We start from the raw sequence: 17,560 nt of genomic DNA on the forward strand, positions 1-17,560 counted from the left end.
ACTAAAGGTCAAGGGGTCAACAACCTGTTCTGTGCCATGTCAATTGGCAGTAGGGGGAGGGACTAAATACATGCTGTACATTCTGTACAACTTCTGTCCTGATCTTTAACAGTTGACTGAAAGGTCTCTCTTTCTCACATTCTCCTCTTTCATTTTCCTGGTAGATCCTCTTACCTCTCGCCCCCTCTTTGTCACTTAGTCTGTCTTTCTCTCTCCCTTACTCTACGCTCTCTTCACCTCTCTCCCCTTCTCTCCCTTCCCTCTCTTTCCTTTTCATCCTATCTCTTTCTCTGCTTCTCTCTCTCCAGGTATGTCCTCCTGTGTAATCAGGTGTAGGGTGACGTTTCTCTTAGATGCTGATCTTGGGTGGGTTTTTCATTATTCCCAGTAATGGTTCATGTTAGGATTTGGGGAGGGAAAGCTGATCCTAGGGAAGACTTCACCATTGAGCCACCAGAGCCCTGTGGACTCCATCATTACCCAGGGGCCTCAGGGAGACTGATGTCTCTGCCCTGTCATCCTGACCAGGGGGAGCCTTTAGAGGTGGACACAGTGCTTTCATCCTGAGGGGGACACACAGATCCTACCACCCAATGTAATTACAGAGAAAACTAATGCTAAAGACTGAACTAACTGCCAACAGTACCCAACACCTGCAGACACATGAAAAGACCGAACTAATTCTGTCAACACTGCCCAACAGTAACAGACAGGCATGCCAAGACAGAACTAACTCTGTCAATACTACCCAACACTAACAGACAGGCATTCCAAGACAGAGAGATGACATACAGTGCCTTGCGAAAGTATTCGGCCCCCTTGAACTTTGCGACCTTTTGCCACATTTCAGGCTTCAAACATAAAGATATAAAACTGTATTTTTTTTGTGAAGAATCAACAACAAGTGGGACACAATCATGAAGTGGAACGACATTTATTGGATATTTCAAACTTTTTTAACAAATCAAAAACTAAAAAATTGGGCGTGCAAAATTATTCAGCCCCCTTAAGTTAATACTTTGTAGCGCCACCTTTTTCTGCGATTACAGCTGTAAGTCGCTTGGGGTATGTCTCTAGCAGTTTTGCACATCGAGAGACTGAAATTTTTTCCCATTCCTCCTTGCAAAACAGCTCGAGCTCAGTGAGGTTGGATGGAGAGCATTTGTGAACAGCAGTTTTCAGTTCTTTCCACAGATTCTCGATTGGATTCAGGTCTGGACTTTTACTTGGCCATTCTAACACCTGGATATGTTTATTTTTGAAACATTCCATTGTAGATTTTGCTTTATGTTTTGGATCATTGTCTTGTTGGAAGACAAATCTCCGTCCCAGTCTCAGGTCTTTTGCTGACGCCATCAGGTTTTCTTCCAGAATGGTCCTGTATTTGGCTCCATCCATCTTCCCATCAATTTTAACCATCTTCCCTGTCCCTGCTGAAGAGAAGCAGGCCCAAACCATGATGCTGCCACCACCATGTTTGACAGTGGGGATGGTGTTGCCACTCTTCCATAAAGGCCAGATTTGTGCAATATACGACTGATTGTTGTCCTATGGACAGAGTCTCCCACCTCAGCTGTAGATCTCTGCAGTTCATCCAGAGTGATCATGGGCCTCTCGGCTGCATCTCTGATCAGTCTTCTCCTTGTATGAGCTGAAAGTTTAGAGGGACGGCCAGGTCTTGGTAGATTTGCAGTGGTCTGATACTCCTTCCATTTCAATATCATCGCTTGCACAGTGCTCCTTGGGATGTTTAAAGCTTGGGAAATATTTTTGTATCCAAATCCGGCTTTAAACTTCTTCACAACAGTATCTCGGACCTGCCTGGTGTGTTCCTTGTTCTTCATGATGCTCTCTGCGCTTTTAACGGACCTCTGAGACTATCACAGTGCAGGTGCATTTATACGGAGACTTGATTACACACAGGTGGATTGTATTTATCATCATTAGTCATTTAGGTCAACATTGGATCATTCAGAGATCCTCACTGAACTTCTGGAGAAAGTTTGCTGCACTGAAAGTAAAGGGGCTGAATAATTTTGCACGCCCAATTTTTCAGTTTTTGATTTGTTAACAAAGTTTGAAATATCCAATAAATGTCGTTCCACTTCATGATTGTGTCCCACTTGTTGTTGATTCTTCACAAAAAAAATACAGTTTTATATCTTTATGTTTTAAGCCTGAAATGTGGCAAAAGGTCGCAAAGTTCAAGGGGGCCGAATACTTTCGCAAGGCACTGTAAGTAGTGACACACACAGAGAGTCAAGATAGAGACAGACATGACTATGTAGACCCTTTTCTATTGTTGTCCTGATATCAGCACACTGTGGCCCATTTCAACACTTCTCCAAATGCACCTTCATACTGTAGCATTACAGTAGGCTGCATGGTTCTTATATAAAATATGATGAAACTAAAAGTCTACAAAGGGAGGGAAGAGGAGACTTTGGGCGGTGTGGAGCCAAGCACCCAGTTTCCAACAGCGGGGAAGAAAACAGCCACAGTGGCTGCCAAGAATCAATGTGAAAACTGGAGAGATCGAGTCTGCAGCCGCTGGCATCACAGTCAAACAGCCAGTCATGGGACCGCGAGGCCGTTGGCCAGCTGGCCCGGGGAATAAATCTGATGTCTGACCGGGGAGTGATGCTGCCTCGAGCTCGCAGCGAGGAGGGGCGCAGTACTCGCATACACAAATAAACTATGGGCTCGATTCAATCCGTAGCGCTGGAAATCAGCTCCGTAACGCTGGAAATCAGCTCCGTAGCGCTGGAAAACAGCTCCGTAGCGCGATATAGCAGACATATACAGCGTTATACTATGAATATCGTCCCCGAACGCGGGAATACTTGACATTTCTATCACGCTGTAGCTCAGGTCATCAGAACTAAGGATTGAATCGAGGCCTATGTTGATGACAGTCTGTTCTCCGTTTATGTTGCCCCTTCTTTTAGAAGTTGACATCAGATATAATGATGGCAAAATATTTTCTTATGACAGATATATAGAATTTTAGCCATATTTGAATGATTTAATGTGTTTTTGTTCTTTGCCTATATTTTCTATTCACTTATAGGGCTATAGGCCTGGATATTGATTTCCTAAACTGTTATTGTCAGTTAGTCATTACGGTGATAGAGCAAGCAAGGAGTTTGAACAGGTGTGGCCTTCAAATCCGCTATTCTTGCAGGGGTTAAATCTCGCATTAGGACCACAGGGGCGCGGTGGAAGGACATATTTTACGCGCTTCACTCCAACAGCAATGAGTATCACGGAACAAGGGACATAACTGGAAACCACATTTGTCGGAGGTGAAACGAAGCGCTAACGTGTTCAGAGCTGCAGTTCTTTGGAAGGACACCGTGGAAAAATTATGGACAAAAACTAAAGAACAACATCTATGCGTAATTCCATTTGGTCATGATTACGGACTAACCATTGCAAGCCTAAAACGTTATGGTTAAAAAGTTGTAGCCAAAAGGTGCAGCATCTGACCATGTTGTCCCCAGTCAAATTTGATGAGGGAAATAAGATTCAGCGCTGACTTCTCTATGTGAGACCGTCCCTCTCCTCTCTATCTCTCCCGCTCACCATGCGGCTTTGGAGCAGACCCAGACCATGCCGGCGGGTGATGCTCTGTCTCTGGTTACTTATCCTCGCTCTATCCGTGGCCACGCTGGCCTTCATGGACCTGGTCTTTCGGGATCAGACCCAGACACCGCCCAACTCGCCCCGCCGTCCCTTCCAGCGGCTCTCTGGTCCACCGGACCTGGAGGTGATCGTGGATTCCTGGGACCGTCTCAAACAGGAGCATAATCTCGGTCTCGCGCCGCTGAGCTCCCTGCAGGAGGACCAGCTTCTCTTCGTGCCCTCAACCCAGGTGAGGAACCCAGCTCCGCCGCCGAGGAAGGGGAGTTACCGGATGGTTATATCGAGCGCCAAGAAGGAATCAGCGGTCCCGGTGCTACCGACGCACGGGGATATGGGGAGACCGGTGCGGCTGAAGCTGGAGGGGCTAGAAAGGGACATGGAGAAGTCTGCTCTGCAGAAATACGGCTTCAACGAGCTGGTGAGCGAACGGATCTCACTGCATCGCAGATTGCCCGAGGCTCGCCATCCTTCGTAAGTGTCCTGCATGTTCCCAAGGAGCGCACCATGCCAAAAAAGGGCTCTTCAACAACGTATCCAAAATAACTACATAGACTCGACAAGAGCTATCAATGACAAATATGTAGTCTAATTTCAAGATCTCACTAACTACAAAATATGGTATATTGTTTAGTAAAGCTAATGGGTTCGTGCGTAATTACTCGTGCGTCTATACCCCTGTCAATCAATGGGAATGCTTTGACAGGTGCCTCGTTGAGCGTTACAGTGAGTCGCTGCCGTCCGCGAGCGTGGTGATATGTTTCCATGACGAGGCTTGGTCCACGCTCCTCCGCACCGTGCACAGCGTGCTCGACACAGCGCCCAAGGAGTACCTGCGCGAGGTCCTGCTCGTGGACGACCTCAGTCAGCATGGTGCGTGTAGAAGACAGTACTCAAACAATTGGCACGAGTTGTATCTAATTAGTCTAAAGTACCACCACAACATCACTGCATATCAGACGAAACTTGTTCACTCTATTCCCACCATATTCAACTATTTTATAGTGCAGATTCTGAATAGACCCCTAGCCCCCAAGTGTCCCAAACCCGTTTGCACTTGTCTGAAAGGATAGGTCTTAGTAATATGACCAAACTTCCACCTATAACCCGAGTTGTGCTATGCCCATGTTATTACTGTACACATCCATCCCTGGGGTTCATTTGGAATCGGACATACAGTACCAGTCAAAAGTTTGGACACCACTACTCATTCAAAGGTTTTTCTTTATATTTACTATTTTCTACATTGTAGAATAATAGTGAAGACATCAAAACTATGAAAAAACACATATGGAATCATGTAGTAACCAAAAAAGTGTTAAACAAATCCAAATATATTTTATATTTGAGATTCTTCAAAGTAGCCACCCTTTTCCTTGTTGACAGCTTTGCACACTCTTGGCATTCTCTCAACCAGCTTCAGTCACCTGGAATGCATTTCAATTAACACGTGCCTTGTTAAATGTTAATTTGTGAAATTTCTTTCCTTAATGTATTTGAGCCAATCAGTTGTGTTGTGACAAGTTAGGGGTAGTATACAGAAGATAGCCCTATTTGGTAAAAGACCAAGTCCATATTATGGCAAGAACAGCTCAAATAAGCAAAGAGAAACAACAGTCTATCATTACTTTAAGACATGAAGGTCATTCAATCTGGAAAATGTCAAGAAAAAAAATGTCAAGAAGTGCAGTCACAAAAAACATCAAGCTCTATGATGAAACTGGCTCTCATGAGGACCGTCACAGGAAAGGAAGATCCAGAATTACCTCTGCTGCAGAGGATAAGTTCATTAGAGTTACCAACCTCAGAAATTGCAGCCCAAATAAATGCTTCACAGAGTTCAACAGACACATCTCAAAATCAACTGTTCAGAGGAGACTGCGTGAATCAGGCCTTCATGGTCGAATTGTTGCAAAGAAACCACTACTAAAGGACACCAATAAGAAGAAGAGACTTGCTTGGGCCAAGAAACACGAGCAATAGACATTAGACCGGTGGAAATCTGTCCTTTGGTTTGATGAGTCCAAATTTGAGATTTTTGGTTCCAACTGCCGTGTCTTTGTGAGACGCAGAGTAGGTGAGCGGATGATTTCTGCATGTGTGGTTCCCACCATGAAGCATGGAGGAGGAGGTGTGATGGTGTGGGGGTGCTTTGCTGGTGACACTGTCAGTGATTTATTTAGAATTCAAGGCACACTTAATTAACCAGAATGGCTACCACAGCATTTTGCAGCAATACACCATCCCATCTGGTTTGCGTTAGTGGGACTATCATTTGTTTTTCAACAGGAAAATGGCTACTTTGAAGTATAAAGAAGGTTACAGAAATATTGTTTTGATTTGTTTAACACCTTTTTGGTTACTACATGATTCCATATGTGTTATTTCATAGTTTTGATGTCTTCGCTATTATTCTACAATGTAGATAATAGTAAGAATAAAGAAAGACCCTGGAATGAGTAGGTGTGTCCAAACTTTTGACTGGTACTGTGTGTGTCTGACCCTGACCCTGTCTCACCTATCTGTAGGTCACCTGACCCTACCTCACCTATCTGTAGGTCACCTGACCGTGCCTCCCCTATCTGTAGGTCACCTGACTGTGCCTCCCCTATATGTAGGTCACCTGACCCTGCCTCCCCTATCTGTAGGTCACCTGAAGAGTGTGCTGAGTGAGTATGTGTTGCTGCTGGAAGGGGTGCGTCTAGTCCGCAGCACGTGGCGTCTGGGCGTGGCAGGGTGTCGCTCTCTGGGTGCAGCCAGAGCTGTGGGGGAGGTACTGGTCTTCATGGACTCACACTGCGAGTGCCACAGGGGCTGGTTGGAACCACTTTTGGAGCGAGTGGCACAGGACAGGTACACACATAAACACACACACACACACACAAAATGGCACAATGTATGTCTGTGTTTGTGTGAATCTGTCTCTGTGTATTATATCTAATTCTTAATTGCCTCCGGACCATGGTAGCTTACTTGCTGAGCTGTATCCAGCAGGGTAGCAGCCATTTAGACCAGTTGATTAAACAGGGTCCTTATAATGCTGCCTGGCACTACTCCATCTCTCTCTCCCTCAAACCTCTTAATTCCCTTCCTGAATCCCTGCTCTTCTTCTGTGATGTTTTATGAAATTATAGGTTATCATCGACCAATAATCTGTCTGCAGATTTACACCCATGTAATAAAATCTTAGGTTTTTAATCTTCATTGTGAGAAAATGTTTCTGATCTAGTTCTAGAAGTTATATGAGTTTCCTCTGTGCCTAGTGTCTATCTCCTCCCATCTCCAGGACCAGAGTGGTGTCCCCCATCATAGACGTGATAGACTGGCAGACGTTCCAGTACAACGCCACCCAGTGGCCACACAGGGGAGTGTTTGACTGGAGACTGGACTTCAACTGGGAAACTCTGTCCCAACAGGAAAACCAGGATTCACCAGTGGAGCCTGTCCAGTAAATATAGCCTGACCTCTGGAATACTACAGTCAAATACAGAGATTACAGACATGTCCAGCTCAAAATCGACCCCTAGTAGTACCTATCCCTGTCTAATCTTTTGATATTTCCTCTCCTTTCATTGTCCTATAGGAGTCCAGCGTTGGTGGGCGTGGTCTTAGCAATTGACAGACACTTCTTCCAGAGCGTGGGAGGTTATGATCCAGGCATGCTGTTCTGGGGGGCGGAGCAGATGGAGTTGTCCATCAGGGTAAAGATGGGAGGTTATTTATTTAATTTCACCTTTATTTAACCAGGTAGGCTAGTTGAGAACACCTTTATTTAACCAGGTAGGCTAGTTGAGAACACCTTTATTTAACCAGGTAGGCTAGTTGAGAACACCTTTATTTAACCAGGTAGGCTAGTTGAGAACAAGTTCTCATTTACAACTGCGACCTGGCCAAGATAAAGCAAAGCAGTGTGACACAAACAACAACACAGAGTTACACATGAAATAAACAAACATACAGTCAATAACACAATAGAAAAAGGACCTCTACACCAGGTGGTGTCAGAGGAAGGCCCTAAAAATTGTCAAAGACCCCAGCCACCCCAGTCATAGACTGTTCTCTCTACTACTGCATGGCAAGCGTTACCGGAGTGCCAAGTCTAGGACAAAAAGGCTTCAACAGTTTTTACCCCCAATCCATAAGACTCCTGAACAGGTAATCCAAGGCTACCTGGACTATTTGCATTGTGTGCCCCCCCAACCCCTCTTTTTACTCTGCTGCTACTCTCTGTTTATCATATATGAATAGTCAATTTAACTATACATTCATGTACATACTGTGGGACAAAAAAGTATTTAGTCAGCCACCAATTGTGTAAGTTCTCCCACTTAAAAAGATAAGAGAGGCCTGTAATTTTCATCATAGGTACACTTCAACTATGACAGACAAAATGAGAAGAAAAAAAATCCAGAAAATCACATTGTAGGATTTTTAATGAATTTATTTGCAAATTATGGTGGAAAATAAGTATTTGGTCACCTAAAAAACAAGCAAGATTTCTGGCTCTCACAGACCTGTAACTTCTTCTTTAAGAGGCTCCTCTGTCCTCCACTCGTTACCTGTATTAATGGCACCTGTTTGAACTTGTTATCAGTATAAAAGACACCTGTCCACAACCTCAAATAGTCACACTCCAAAATCCACTATGGCCAAGACCAAAGAGCTGTCAAAGGACACCAGAAACAAAATTGTAGACCTGCACCAGGCTGGGAAGACTGAATCTGCAATAGGTAAGCAGCTTGGTTTGAAGAAATCAACTGTGGGAGCAATTATTAGGAATTGGAAGACATACAAGACCACTGATAATCTCCCTCGATCTGGGGCTCCACGCAAGATCTCACCCCGTGGGGTCAAAATGATCATAAGAACGGTGAGCAAAAATCCCAGAACACACGGGGGGACCTAGTGAATGACCTACAGAGAGCTGGGGCCAAAGTAACAAAGCCTACCATCAGTAACACACTATGCCGTGAGCGAGATATAAGTCTCCAGCTTCAGTGATTTGTGCAATTCGTTCCAGTCATTGGCAGCAGAGAACTGGAAAGAAAGGCTTTGGGGGTGACCAATGAAATATACCTGCTGGAGCGCGTGCTACAGTTTGGTGCTGCTATGGTGACCAGTGAGCTGAGATAAGGCGGGGCTTTACCTAGCAGAGACTTGTAGATGACCTGGAGCCAGTGGGTTTGGGGAAGAATATGAAGTGAGCGCCAGCCAACGAGAGCCTACAGGTTGCAGTGGTGGGTAGTATATGGGGCTTTGGTGACAAAACGGACGGCACTGTCAGTTTTACGAGGGTATGTTTGGCAGCATGAGTGAAGGAGGCTTTGTTGCGAAATTGGAAGCCGATTCTAGATTTAATTTTGGATTGGAGATGCTTAATGTGAGTATGGAAGGAGAGTTTACAGTCTAACCAGACACCTAGGTATTTGTAGTTGTCCACATATTCTAAGTCAGAAGCGTCCAGAGTAGTGATGCTGGACGTGCGGGCAGGTGCGGGCAGCGATCGGTTGAATAGCATGCATTTAGTTTTACTTGCATTTAAGAGCAGTTGGAGGCCACGGAAGGAGAGTTGTATGGCATTGAAGCTCGTTTGGAGGTTAGTTAACACAGTGTACAAAGAAGGTCCAGAAGTATACAGAATGTTGTTGTCTGCGTAGAGGTGGATCAGAGACTCACCAGCAGCAAGAGCGACATCATTGATGTATACAGAGACTGCCAGAGGTCAGGACAATAGGCCCTCAGATTTGACACACTGAACTCTGTCAGAGAAGTAGTTGGTGAACCAGGGTAGGCAGTCATTTGAGAAACCAAGGCTGTTGAGTCTGCCGATAAGAATGTGGTGATTGACAGAGTCGAAAGCCTTGGCTAGGTCAATGAATACATCTGCGCACTATTGTCTCTTATCGATGGCGGTTATGATATCGTTTAGGACCTTGAGTGTGGCTGAGATGCACCCATGACCAGCTCGGAAACCAGATTGCATAGTGGAGAAGGTATGGTGGGATTCGAATGGTCGGTGATCTGTTTATTAACTTGGCTTTCGAAGACCTTAGAGAGGAAGGGTAGGATACATATAGGTCTGTAGCAGTTTGGCTCTAGAGTGTCTCCCCCTTTGAAGAGGGGGTTGACCGCGGCAGGTTTCCAATCTTTGGGGATCTCAGACAATAGGAAAGAGAGGTTCAACAGGCTAGAAATAGGGGTTGCAACAATTTTGGCTGCTAATTTTAGAAAGAGAGGGTCCAGATTGTCTAGCCCCGCTGATTTGTACGGGTCCAGATTTTGCAGCTCTTTCAGAACATCAGCTATCTGGATTTTGGTGAAGGAGAAATGGGGAGGCTTGGGCAAGTTGCTGTGGGGGGGTGGCCAGCCGTAGAAAAATGCTTATTGAAATTCTCAATTATCGTGGATTTATCGGTGGTGACAGTGTTTCCTAGCCTCAGTGCTGTGGGTATCTGGGAGGAGGTGCTCTTATTCTGCATGGACTTTACAGTGTCCCAGAACTTTTTGGAGTTTGTGCTACAGGATGCAAATTTCTGTTGGTTCCTAACTTCCCTGAAAACTTGCATATCGCGGGGGCTATTCGATGCTAATGCAGTACGGCACAGGATGTTTTTGTGCTGGTCAAGGGCAGTCAGGTCTGGAGTGAACCAAGGGCTATATCTGATCCTGGTTGTACATTTTTTGGAATGGGGCATGCTTATTTATGATGGTGAGGAAAGCACTTTTAAAGAATAACCAGGCATCCTCTACTGACGGAACGAGGTCAATATCCTTCCAGGATACCCGGGCCTGGTCGATTAGAAAGGCCTGCTCGCTGAAGTGTTTTAGGGAGCGTATGACAGTGATGAGGGGTGGTCGTTTGACCGCAGACCCATTACGGACGCAGGCAATGAGGCAGTGATCGCTGAGATCCTGGTTGAAGTCAGCAGAGTTGTATTTGGAGGGCAGGTTGGTTAGGATGATATCTATGAGTGTGCCCGTGTTTACGGATTTGTGGTTGTACCTGGTAGGTTCATTGATAATTTATGTGAGATTGGAGATATCGAGTTTAGATTGTAGGATGGCCAGGGTGTTAAGCATGTCCCAGATTAGGTCACCTAATAGTACGAGATCTGAAGATAGATGGGGGGCAATCAATTCAGATATGGTGTCCAGGGCACAGAACGTGGTCTATAGCAAGCGGCAACGGTGAGAGACATGTTTCTGGAACGGTGGATTTTTTAAAATCCACCTTGGTTATGGTTATGACCATAGAGGTATAAATAGAACTAGAGACTTCGTCCAAGATATTCAACCGTTGTTGTCAACGTAATCCACTAACATTTGCCGATTCACGGACCGTCTATATCCGGGTTGCATACGGACCAACATCATATTCGCACGAGCACTCAGTGCCCATGGAGAACAGGTCTATGCAGTGAAGACATCATCACGCCATCCAAAAACATGCCAGACATTGGATGAATATAAAATGTTAATATCTTTGGCTGTGAGTGATGGAGAAAAAAAATAGTGCTCAGCGAAAATTTGAATTACAATTCTAAGTATAATAATTCAATGGATGTTTAGTGAAGCATTACAGGTCCCGCGATAGAAATATAAGGTCATTTTCGATTGAGCCGACATATGCAGCATTTACCGAGAATACAGTCTCCACTATTGTGGGAAACATTGCCTTTAAATTTCAATCACGCTGTACAGCTGAACTTCTGCAATGGGGATTGAATAGGGTGGCGCACAATTGGCCCAGCGTCGTCCGGGGTAGGCCGTCATTGTAAATAAGAATTTGTACTTAACTGACTTGCCTAGTTAAAAAAAGGTTAAATAAAAACAATAAAAATAGAGCCCTAAAGTGTCTAATTAGGAATTTTAAAATGTGACTTCTCTATGTGGGGGGTGTAAGGAGCTGTCCATCAGTGTAAAGGGGGGAGGTTATATATGGAATGCAAAGGGCTGATTGATGATGGAATGTCTCACTAGCAGGATTATGTAGCATGTTACATATGGGCCCTGGTCAAAAGTAGTGCACTAGTGAATAGGGTGCCGTTCTGGAATTTTTATATCCATCATGGAATGTTTAATTGGTTTGGTTTGGAATGATGAGCAAACGGAGACCTTGGGAAATTAAGAGGAATAGGATCGCAGTGGTTGATAGTGTGTATTTGCAGACAGGTGTCAGTGAATGTGAAGCTTTTGTGATCCTAGCAATTAACGATTCAAACATACATCTTCATTTGAAAGACACTTTGACAATGTAGTGAAAGTAATGGAGTCTGAGTGGAGACACACCTGTCTGTGTCTGTGGAGCTTAGATGTGCGGATGATTCTACAAGGTTTCTGTAGATTGGGCTGCTCATCTTGGTGAAGTCATATTCCAACAAAAAAGGTGATGGCATCTCCCTGTCTCTGTCTGTCTGTTTGTCCAGGTGTGGTTGTGTGGGGGCTCCATGGAGGTGGTCCCCTGCTCCAGAGTGGCTCACCTTGGGCGCCATCACCAGCCCTATACCCTCCCTGACCAGGACATCCTCCAGAGGAACAAGATACGCATCGCTGACACCTGGCTGGATGCCTTCAGGAAGATCTACTATAAGAGAGATACACTAGCGCACTTCATCAGGCAGGTAGGGTGTGTGTATGCGGTGTGTGCACGTGTGTGTTTGTGCGTGCATTTATATCTATAGGCGTGTATGTGTCCTGAGTGTGCAAATCATTAGGATCACCTTCTTAATATTGAGTTGCACCCCCTTTTGCTCTCAGGGCATGGACTACAGGGATGTTGGCTCATATTGACTTCAATACTTCCCATAGTTGTGTCAAGCTGTCTGGATGTCCTTTGGGTGGTGGACCATTCTTGACACACACGGGAAACTGTTGAGCGTGAAAAACCCATCAGCGTTGCAGTTCTTGACCCGATCAGGTGCACCTGGAACCTACTACCATACCCTGTTCAAAGACACTTAAATGTTGTCTTGCCTATTCACTCTCTGAATGACACACACACATCCAAGTCTCAAGGCTTAAAAATCCTTCTTTAACCTATTTCCTCCCCTTTATCTACACTGATTGAAGTGGATTTAACAGGTGACATCAATAAGGGATTATAGCTTTCACCTGGATTTACAGTGCCTTGCGAAAGTATTCGGCCCCCTTGAACTTTGCGACCTTTTGCCACATTTCAGGCTTCAAACATAAAGATATAAAACTGTATTTTTTTGTGAAGAATCAACAACAAGTGGGACACAATCATGAAGTGGAACGACATTTATTGGATATTTCAAACTTTTTTAACAAATCAAAAACTGAAAAATTGGGCGTGCAAAATTATTCAGCCCCCTTAAGTTAATACTTTGTAGCGCCACCTTTTGCTGCGATTACAACTGTAAGTCGCTTGGGGTATGTATCAGTTTTGCACATCGAGAGACTGACATTTTTTCCCATTCCTCCTTGCAAAACAGCTCGAGCTCAGTGAGGTTGGATGGAGAGCATTTGTGAACAGCAGTTTTCAGTTCTTTCCACAGATTCTCGATTGGATTCAGGTCTGGACTTTGACTTGGCCATTCTAACACCTGGATATGTTTATTTTTGAACCATTCCATTGTAGATTTTGCTTTATGTTTTGGATCATTGTCTTGTTGGAAGACAAAGCTCAGTCTATGTCTCAGGTCTTTTGCAGACTCCATCAGGTTTTCTTCCAGAATGGTCCTGTATTTGGCTCCATCCATCTTCCCATCAATTTTAACCATCTTCCCTGTCCCTGCTGAAGAAAAGCAGGCCCAAACCATGATGCTGCCACCACCATGTTTGACAGTGGGGATGGTGTGTTCAGCTGTGTTGCTTTTACGCCAAACATAACATTTTGCATTGTTGCCAAAAAAGTTCAATTTTGGTTTCATCTGACCAGAGCACCTTCTTCCATATGTTTGGTGTGTCTCCCAGGTGGCTTGTGGCAAACTTTAAACAACACTTTTTATGGATATCTTTAAGAAATGGCTTTCTTCTTGCCACTCTTCCATAAAGGCCAGATTTGTGCAATATATGACTGATTGTTGTCCTATGGACAGAGTCTCCCACCTCAGCTGTAGATCTCTGCAGTTCACCCAGAGTGATCATGGGCCTCTTGGCTGCATCTCTGATCAGTCTTCTCCTTGTATGAGCTGAAAGTTTAGAGGGACGGCCAGGTCTTGGTAGATTTGCAGTGGTCTGATACTCTTTCCATTTCAATATTATCGCTTGCACAGTGCTCCTTGGGATGTTTAAAGCTTGGGAAATCTTTTTGTATCCAAATCCGGCTTTAAACTTCTTCACAACAGTATCTCGGACCTGCCTGGTGTGTTCCTTGTTCTTCATGATGCTCTCTGCGCTTTTGACGGACCTCTGAGACTATCGCAGTGCAGGTGCATTTATACGGAGACTTGATTACACACAGGTGGATTGTATTTATCATCATTAGTCATTTAGGTCAACATTGGATCATTCAGAGATCCTCACTGAACTTCTGGAGAGAGTTTGCTGCACTGAAAGTAAAGGGGCTGAATAATTTTGCACGCCCAATTTTTCAGTTTTTGATTTGTTAAAAAAGTTTGTAATATCCAATAAATGTCGTTCCACTTCATGATTGTGTCCCACTTGTTGTTGATTCTTCACAAAAAAATACAGTTTTATATCTTTATGTTTGAAGCCTGAAATGTGGCAAAAGGTCGCAAAGTTCAAGGGGGACGAATACTTTCGCAAGGCACTGTACCTGGTCAGTCTGTCATAGAAAGAGCAGGTGTTCCTAATGTTTTGTACAATCAGTGTGTGTGTGTGTGTGTGTGTGTTTGCGCATGTCTGCTTCTGGCATTGATCTCAAATGAATGTGTGTGTCCTGTTCCCTGTGCAGTCTGAGAGTCCTAACATTACAGAGCTAGTCAGACTGAAGAAGAGACTGGGCTGTCGTAACTTCCACTGGTTCCTGACTAATGTCTACCCAGACCTCTATATACCCCAGGACAGACCTTCACTCTCAGGGGAGGTAGAACTCACCCCCCACACACACTTGTATAGCTATTATATCATTATCCTTATACTTTGACTAATATATTGTGTTATTCTTGTGCTGTATGTTGAACATGAATGTATCATATAACATATTGTGCCTGTATGTTTGAAGCTGTACAATGTTGGCACTGGCTATTGTGCGGATTACCCTGGAGGAAGGGGTGCACAGGGCGCCACTATGGACATAGCACCATGCAGTGGCAATGGCTACCAGGTAACCATGACAATGATGATGACAATGGTGATGATGATTTTGGAGACAGTGAGAGCAGATCCTAAATCAGAAGATCATGATGATGCTGATGTAGTGATGAAGACTAAAGCTTTACTCCCCTGTCTGTTCTCTCTTCAGCACTGTGAGCTGAACTCCATGGGAGAGGTGCGCTGGGGGCCAGCGGGACGGTTGTGTTTCCACGCCCAAGGGGAGAGGGTGGTACTAACACCGTGCCCCGCCCATCAGCCACCACGCAACAAACCACAGTGGAGGGTCATCAAGGTCAGTGAAGGGGCAAAGGTCATGCATGACATGACAACTGCAAACTTTTATAAAATAAATAAGCAAAAAATAATAATAGAGCTGTATGAAGTGTTACTTATTTAGGTGTTTGTAATTTGATACAGATATAATAATAATACAGACAATTAATAATGTATAGATTTTTTTCTTCAGCTGAGTGGCCAGGTGGTTCACTTGCAGACCCAGAGATGTCTGGAAGCTGTGAAGGAGGAGGGGGATAAGCAGCAGAGGGACACAGGAGGTCACCAGAGAGGGGGCAACGCTACCCAGAAGGGTCTGTTCCTGCGCCCCTGTGCCCATCAGCCCCGGCAACAGTGGCACTTCGAACAGCTAGTTGTCCCTAAAGGGGCCTGAGACTGACTTGAAGTATAGTTACAGTACATTGCCTAAAGGCACATAATAAAAGCACATGTTGTAAGGAGCCAGTATCATAAGTGGGTCTCTATGGGCAAGAGGTCTAAGGCTAAATTCAATAGTAATGCTGATGTGGCTATACTGTATGTCTGTATATTCTTTGCAATGGCTTGTGGAATCAGCATCTTGCCTGCATTTAGATTTGGTTTCTGTTTCAAGGACATTTAGTGCAAGTTCTATGGTGTGAACAAACCATAAATCACAGAGGAAATAAGCTGTATGATTTTGTACAATGCTGCACATAAAGGAATATTCTATATTATGAAACTGCCAGATTTAGTTAGCGAATAGCCTATAATGTAGGCTTAAATGGTGACAGAATCCTTTAGAATAATTTAGAAGTGCAAACAATCAAGATTTTTCATCCTGAATAAAATATCTAACAAAAGTATCAATAGTATGGTGTGTGGATGTTTCAATGTATAAACGTCTCCAAGCTCAGAAGTAACCTAGGCCTACACAATTCCGACAATTCAGATGGCAGACTGATAGAACAGGCATTGCCACCTTTATTACCAGGAGAGTCAGCATACAATCATCTTCTGTACATATCAAGATGAGTTTGGCTCCTCATGTGACTGGTCAGAGAACCATAGTGGTTAAACCGGTTGGAGAATTCAAGGAATTCAAATGGCTTTTCCCCAGTGCAGAGGAACTTGTGTTGAGACAGATCCCCAGACTGAGTGAAGCTTTTACCACACTCACTACAGGTGTATGGTTTCTCACCTGTGGAAGTCAGATAATGTTTTTTTCCAAGTATGAGAGGTGAAGTGTGAGATGTGCCCTTCTTGCCTACTGATTGTCTCATTGGGAGCAGGAGAACTTCCTCTCACCAGTGTGAACAGACAGGTGAGTCCAGTGGAGCGACTTCTGTTTGAAAGCCTTTCCGTAGTACCGGTATTTCAACGGCTTGAGTCCTGAGTGTATTAACAAGTGACAACGGTAACTGCTGTTCTCTGAGAAGCACTTGCCACACTCCTTGCATTTATAAGGCTTCTCTCCAGTGTGGATGAATATGTGAATGTCCAGACTCATAGGAGTACTGATGATTTCCCCAGACTCCCAGACAGACCACAGGCTTAGTGTCCTTAGGTTTAGAGCCCTCTGGTTCATGACACCGGTATTACCCCAGTCCCCAGCAATTCTCAAAGCTTTTCCCACAGTCGGAGAAACCGATGTGTCCATTGGTGCAAAAACTGCCATTTTGTGCAAATTCTTGCAGTGCTTCAGTAGGGTGCCCAGGTACAAAAATCTGCAGGTATAGGTGGACTTTCCCCGGAACGCTGGGGGGACGGGCAGGTTTCTGAGGAAGGGCAGAGGGGTGGGCCTGGCATGTGTGGATGTCTAGCTGTCATGGGGTGTGGAATATACAGCAACAGTGGGAACATCTGTTTGTGAGGGCGTGTACTGTTTTGCTCTTTGAGACATGGCTTTTCAACATGGCCAGGTACTGCTTCTGGTGTTTGGTCTTGATGTGGTTGTCCAGGAAGTAACAGTCAATGAAGGAGATGGTGCAGTGTGGACAAGGTAAGAACTTCAGAGAAGAGTGTCATGTACTGTCATGTTGTGTCTTGTCTCTGTCCTTTCCCTTCACCCTGTCTCCCTCTGCTGGTCGTTGTTAGGTTACCTTTTCTCCCCCTCTTTCCCCCAGCTGTGCCTTGTCTCCTCCTAACCACCTCGTCACCCCGTTTCCCACCTGTTCCCTTTTTCCCTCTGATTAGGTCCCTATATCTCTCTCTGTTTTTGTTCCTGTCCTTGTCGGATTCTTGTTTGTTGTGTTTCATGCCTGAACCAGACTGTCGTCATGTTTGCTGTAACCTTGTCTTGTCCTGTCGGAATCTGCCGGTCCGTCTGAGCCTACCTATGTTTGGTAATTAAAGAAGCTCTGTTTAAGTTAATTCGCTTTTGGGTCCTCATTCACTCTCCGTAACAGAAGAATCCGACCAAGAA

The 17,560-nt window shown here is 44.7% G+C and overlaps 1 protein-coding gene across 2 annotated transcripts; it reads left to right on the top strand.

Annotated features, from left to right (window-relative positions):
* The first annotated feature begins 2,516 nt into the window (after positions 1-2,516).
* On the top strand, positions 2,517-15,998 carry LOC110496589 (polypeptide N-acetylgalactosaminyltransferase 15). Of its 2 annotated transcripts, none has more exons than XM_090209096.1 (10): positions 2,517-4,116; positions 4,349-4,515; positions 6,291-6,495; positions 6,929-7,090; positions 7,226-7,343; positions 12,069-12,263; positions 14,522-14,653; positions 14,792-14,893; positions 15,032-15,175; positions 15,336-15,998. In XM_090209096.1, exons 1-10 carry the CDS (start codon positions 3,587-3,589, stop codon positions 15,351-15,353), a joined length of 1,773 nt encoding a protein of 590 aa, XP_090065222.1. In that variant the 5' UTR covers positions 2,517-3,586; the 3' UTR covers positions 15,354-15,998. The 2 variants fall into 2 exon arrangements, with proteins under 2 accessions (XP_090065222.1, XP_021428243.3); XM_021572568.3 differs by having other exon boundaries at positions 15,350-15,998.
* Positions 15,999-17,560: the final 1,562 nt, after the last annotated feature.

This window comes from Oncorhynchus mykiss, chromosome 18, assembly GCF_057628025.1.
Source record: "Oncorhynchus mykiss isolate SJ-2025 chromosome 18, ASM5762802v1, whole genome shotgun sequence".
Taxonomy (NCBI): Eukaryota; Metazoa; Chordata; class Actinopteri; order Salmoniformes; family Salmonidae; genus Oncorhynchus; species Oncorhynchus mykiss.